Raw genomic sequence first — 5737 nt, forward strand, 5'->3', positions numbered from 1 at the left:
TGGAAATTTCATCTTGGTTGGTGGACAAACTTTGAACATGTGAATTTCATATTTGGTAGCTAACTTGTACACATTGGAAAATTCTTTGGTAGGTGGCCAAACTTTGAACATATTGTTCTTGAAACTCAACTATAAATAGGCCTAAGTATTTCCATTAGAAATCATCCCAAAAACAAGTTCTCTCTTCCTCTTGTATTCTTCATTCTCCCACTTTGGGAATTCTAAAGAATTCTATTTGTTGTAATATTGGCGATATAGTGAAGTTATCATCCGGTGTGGTGCCCGAGGAGTAGACGATATTCTTGTCGAACCTCGTAAATTTGGTGTGCTCTCTCCTTTATTGTTTTTTATTCGGTTCTTTTCCATTATGTTTCAATATTCAATAGTTTAACAGGTTTATCCGCTGTGCAACCTGTCGCAACCGTCTTTCGGTTGGGCCCCGAAATTGGGCTTCGACTTGAAAAATGGATTGGAGTCACCACCGATCATTTTTTTTTAAAATGGGTTGATCGGACACCTCGTTTCTTACCTGATCTGCGTCTTACCAGTGATATGTCGGATTCGGGAGTCGGTTACAGTCAAGGAAGGGTTAGTACCCTTGAACTGCCCTTTCGGTACTATATAATTTTCAGTTGTCTTTAATTAAGAAAATCGTAAGTTTAAATTGAAAGGTAAAATATCGATCCGAATTACTTACCGTAAGTTGATTTGAAAGTTGTACCCTTTAAAAATGTTAGATTTGTAATGTGAAGTCAAATTGGATTAAGATATAAAATGCTAATTCACCAAACCCAAAAATATGAAAATGGTAATAAAATAAATAACATAAGGAAATCAAATAAGATGATAAAGTAAACGTACATAAAATATATAAAAAAAATCAGTAATACATACATGCCTAATAAGTTATCATGGTTAATAAATAAGGAAAAACAACAGTTAAGTAAAATAATAAAAATACTATATAAAAAAAACAAATGAATATATATACATATGTAAATAAACATTAGGAAGACAAAACAATATAAAAAAATAAAAATAAAAATGTATATATATATAAGGAAATAATAATAATATAATAATAGTAAGCAAAAAAATAAAAAATAAAAAAAGGTATATATATATAATAATAAACGTAATATATAAAAAAGGTTAAAATTAATAAACATAAGATTAAAATATGAAGTAAGGGCTAAATTGAAAAGAAAAGAAAATATAATGGTCAATTTAAGAATTAAAACGGATTTTGAATCAAAGAGAGGGGTCAAATTAAAGGTTTTAAAGAATGAAGGACCAAAAAGGGGGTTAACCCCATTTAACTCAAAAACACGCGGGTCACACTCCATGGGTCGGATTGCACGGGTTAGTTCGGGCATTATGGGTTAAGTATTTAAGCCAAATTTTTTTTTTGAGAAATCATTCATTTTTCTCATCTTCTCTCGCCAAACCACCCATCTCTCTCTCATTTCCTCTCACACATTCAATCGTGTTCTTCATTTAAAGAACACGACCACCATGAAATCCAGAAAACGACCGATGGCCACCTTGCGCCGCCTCGCCGCCGCTGTTGAACGGAGACGGCTGCCGTTCATCGGCGGCAAAACTTTTTTTTTTCAAAGCTCTTTTCCTCTGGTTTTCCAAAAATCCAGATAGTTTTTTTAGATCGAGCCTCGGGATTACTAAATCTAACAAGATAGATCTAAAAGAACTTCCCGTTTATCGGCCAAAAATGGTTCTATTTGGTGTCTTTCGGATCAAAACAACGAAATCAAGCAATAAGAACCACATGCAAGCCAAGTACACAACGAATCGAAGGTAAAAGAAAAAAACAAATACCTTTATTTCTTTTGAAATTCGTACAAGAGTGCTTTGAAATAGCTATCTATTTGTTTCGTATTTTTTTTGGTATTTGTGCCTAACCCTTCTGTCCCTCAGTGTGTGATTGTGTTCATCTATTTATAATATAAGGAATACCCTATTTTAGAATTTTAATCCGAGTAAAACTCGGTTTGGTTGTGATTGTTGAAATCCTAAATTAACACGTTGTGTTGCTTCGTGTTTGTTGAGGAAACCGGTGGCGTGGAGCATGAGGAGACCTAGAGCTTCGTATGCGGCGTTGATTTTTGGGGATCGGTCGAACGACGCTGAGGAGGGAAGCTGCTAGGGTTTCTGGAAACCCTAGCTTCAGTTGGGTTGTGTGCATGGGTTTGGGCCATAGCAGACTGCTGGAACATTTGGACCTGTATTGAAATAATAAAATTAATAATATTATACATATAATCATACAATATAATTTGTAAATAATAATAATAATAATAATAATAATAATAATAATATCAGACGAAATTGAGTGTCTTCACAACCTTTGGTGGTTTTAATCTTGACATTTTAGGTCAATTTTAAAACTACGTTCGTGAGGGAAATAACCCGTTTTCACCAACAGTTCGTTTATTGTGTTCGTTTATGTTCATTTATTATGTTCGTTTACATTCGTTCGTTTGTGTTCGTTTACGTTCGTTTATCATTTAAATGAACGAACATGAACAAGCTATATTCCTTAATGAACGAACATGAACAAAAAAAAAATTTGTTCGTTTATGTTCGTGTTCGTTTATTTATTAAATGAACGAACATGAATATATCTCCGTTCGTGTACGTTCGGTTCGTTTACATACCTATTTTGAGGATGCACAAGATTTCCCACCCGCATAAATGTGTGTGCTTGTCAATGGCAAAGGTATGCATGCATTCGTGGCAACAAAAGTGGAATCCAGGGCCCTCCCCTCCTTGGAAACCTGGAACTAATCATTCTACTCTTTATGTAATGCATTATCTCTGATCAAACACATATTTCAAAAGTATCCCCCCCCCCCCCAAGTTGAACATCATTTATTTGAAGAAAATAGGTAAAGTTGTTCTTTACCTTACTCATTCGCCTCCACCCAAGAAGATCCCATCTTCCATTGCTAAAATAGCAAGTCCATGGCAGCATCTACCACTTCTGCTATCTGAACAGAAACTTCTTTTCAGCAAAAGGCTCGCCTTCAAGCTGTTGCTTACAGTTTTGATTTCAATGATGAAATGAGCCCACCAGATTTTCTTTATAAAAAGTAAAATATATGGGGTACCCCTTGACCACCTTTTTTTCCCCTTGATACTTTACACGAGTTCCCTCAAATTTGCTCAACAATCTTTACAGTTCAATTCCATTAGAAGAAAAGCTTTATGTAAAGAGAGCACAGTCCAATTCAGAAATTCAAACTGTTACTTTTGTTAAGTAAACATAGAGGTTGTGCAGAGTTTTATTATTAGATAGCAACCAAAAGGGTTTTACAATCTCTACAAAACAGTTTAAGATTCGAGCCTCAAAAGATAACTCTTTGAACCATGGTATACAGATGTAAATTTTCACATAGACAAAGGAAATATAGGGATCAATCAGTCGGGGCAATATAGAAACCCTAAACACAAAAAAGAATCCCCTTCCTTTTATCATTTCCCTCTGTGTCATCATTTCCCAACCCCACTCGGCTCATTATAAGAGAATGGAATTACATTTCCTCTAGTGGATTGAAACAGCAAAGAACCAATGAGACAACCAGATTGAATTACAGCCTTGCTGGGAATTATTGGGTTGAAACTTGAGCATACAGAAAGTGGATTGACAAAGAAACCGACTTCAATTCTCTATTCCACATTATGCTGGCGATCGATGTGAAACAATAATATGATGGAAATTCTTTAGTGTACAGGTGAGAAAGAGCAAAGGGCACCTTAGAAACCCCTCTCCCTTGGGATCTCTTGGAAACGGGAACCTCGTCAGCCCCATTCCTTGCATGGATACTCGTACTAGAATAACAAACAAGCTGCAATTGTCCTTCATTGAATTGTTCTCGTGAGGTTACACTTGGAAATAAAGATGGTAGCCGTGTAATTTAAGCTACACAATTTCAACAACTCGGCTGACCGTTGCTTCAAAACAGGATTGCAACCACTCTGTATAATTAGAAGTAGCTTGGCAGCAAGGCCTGCATCCAGAGCAAGTGAAGCACATTCCTCGGGAGCAAACTTGCAAATGGCCCACAGTATTGACAATGCAAGCCGCGTACAATTTTCCGAAGCTTTCATCAATAATTTCACCGCATTTGGTATGGTATTTAGGCAATCTTTCAAAGCCAATCTTCCTTGAGGAATGTTCGACAAAAGCTCCAATATATAAAGGACTAATTCCAAACACACATTATTTAAACCAGGCATCAGCTCAACTAATTGAGGAACTGCGCCAACGTTGACAAAAGAGTTCCTAACCGATTCATGAGAACAAATTACTTTGAGAAAACTCAATCCAGCCAATACCCCATTTTGGTGCTTCTTATCTTTCACTAATCTCAGCAACCCAACTAAAAGACTCAAACTTGCAACACTTTCTGATGCAACATCGTTCCCTTCCGTCAACATCCTAATCAACCTCGTGCAGTTGATCTTGGTCTCAATCGACCCTTCATTTAAAATATCCACCATTAAAGACGTTTTAGCAGGCTGCAACAAATCAGACTTGGAATTGGAATCAAGATTCAAGTTCACAATAACTCCAATAACCTCCGACCCAACAACATGAGTTGTAAAAGGACCGAGCAAAGACGAAATCAAACTAACGCCACCATTTTCCACAACAGTCTTCTTAGCGGTCCCATGAACTTGAACCACTTGCCTAAGCTCCTTAAGAGCTCGAACTCTAGCTTGGCCCTTAACTTTCTTCAAATTCTCCAAAATCTCTTTTACCCTTCCTTCCACGTCCTCTGACCTCTTCTTTATCGACAAATACGTCTGAAAAAACCAACTAAAAATTAGCTGCTGAAGCGTCTTGTTTGGAGTCAGGGAATCATCCCAAAGCTCTTGCATCGTGGTGGGACAAGTGTAACGGCCTAAGGAGAACCATTTAAGAATGTTGGATCTCTCATAGGTTTGGCCAGTGCAAAGAGTGACCGGATTTTGCATTGGATCCAAAGAAATTGGACATATGAAAACCGTTGGCACATCTATGGACTCAAGCTCTTCAATCATTATCTCCAGATCCAATTTCTCTGACGCAAAACCGGTGGATATTACCCCACAACCGCCGCCCAAAATGCCATCTTTCATTGTCATTTCTAGATCTAGAACTTGGCTGTCGAACTTTATGTCGGCTTTTCTTCGATTAGATGGTTGATGCATCGGCATTTTTTAATACCCTTTGCTAAATGCTAGACTACAATGGAAAAAACCTTGACAAAATAGTTTTTTTTTCAAAGGAAAAGGAACAGAGCTAATTTACATGAAAACTAGCCTTTAAGAAGACATATCACATCTAGTAAACAAGAAGCGTGCGGGAAAGATTAAAAAAAATGAAAGGAAAGAGAGTAAGACTATCGAGGAAGGAACGAGTTTTGTTTATATCTTACTTCCTTTTTGACAAAACAGACGACACAATACCAATAGGGGACATCTTTTGTGATAATATTATATTAAAAATTTCTATTAATTATTTTTTTAATGTAATCTTTTAATATATTTGTTAGAAAAATATCTCTCAAACTACCTACATAATTATCTCAGGTCTTATTCAGTGCAATAACGTGTCTCGCATTTTATTGGATGTTAGGTACTGTGTACTTTTTCAGATTACTCAATTTAATATGATTATTTAGTATCTCATGTTTATTAGAACGCAAAATCTACGAGATATTGAGATATTATC

The 5737-nt window shown here is 36.2% G+C and overlaps 1 protein-coding gene across 1 annotated transcript; it reads right to left on the reverse strand.

The window, feature by feature from the left end:
- Positions 1-3492: 3492 nt before the first annotated feature.
- LOC120193825 (U-box domain-containing protein 30-like) lies at positions 3493-5220 on the reverse strand. Its single transcript, XM_039196255.1, has one exon. It carries the CDS (start codon positions 5218-5220, stop codon positions 3880-3882), a length of 1341 nt encoding a protein of 446 aa, XP_039052186.1. The 3' UTR covers positions 3493-3879.
- Between the last annotated feature and the right edge of the window lie 517 nt (positions 5221-5737).

This window comes from Hibiscus syriacus, unplaced genomic scaffold (genome assembly GCF_006381635.1).
Source record: "Hibiscus syriacus cultivar Baekdansim isolate YM2019G1 unplaced genomic scaffold, ASM638163v2 tig00116997_pilon, whole genome shotgun sequence".
Taxonomy (NCBI): domain Eukaryota; kingdom Viridiplantae; phylum Streptophyta; class Magnoliopsida; order Malvales; family Malvaceae; genus Hibiscus; species Hibiscus syriacus.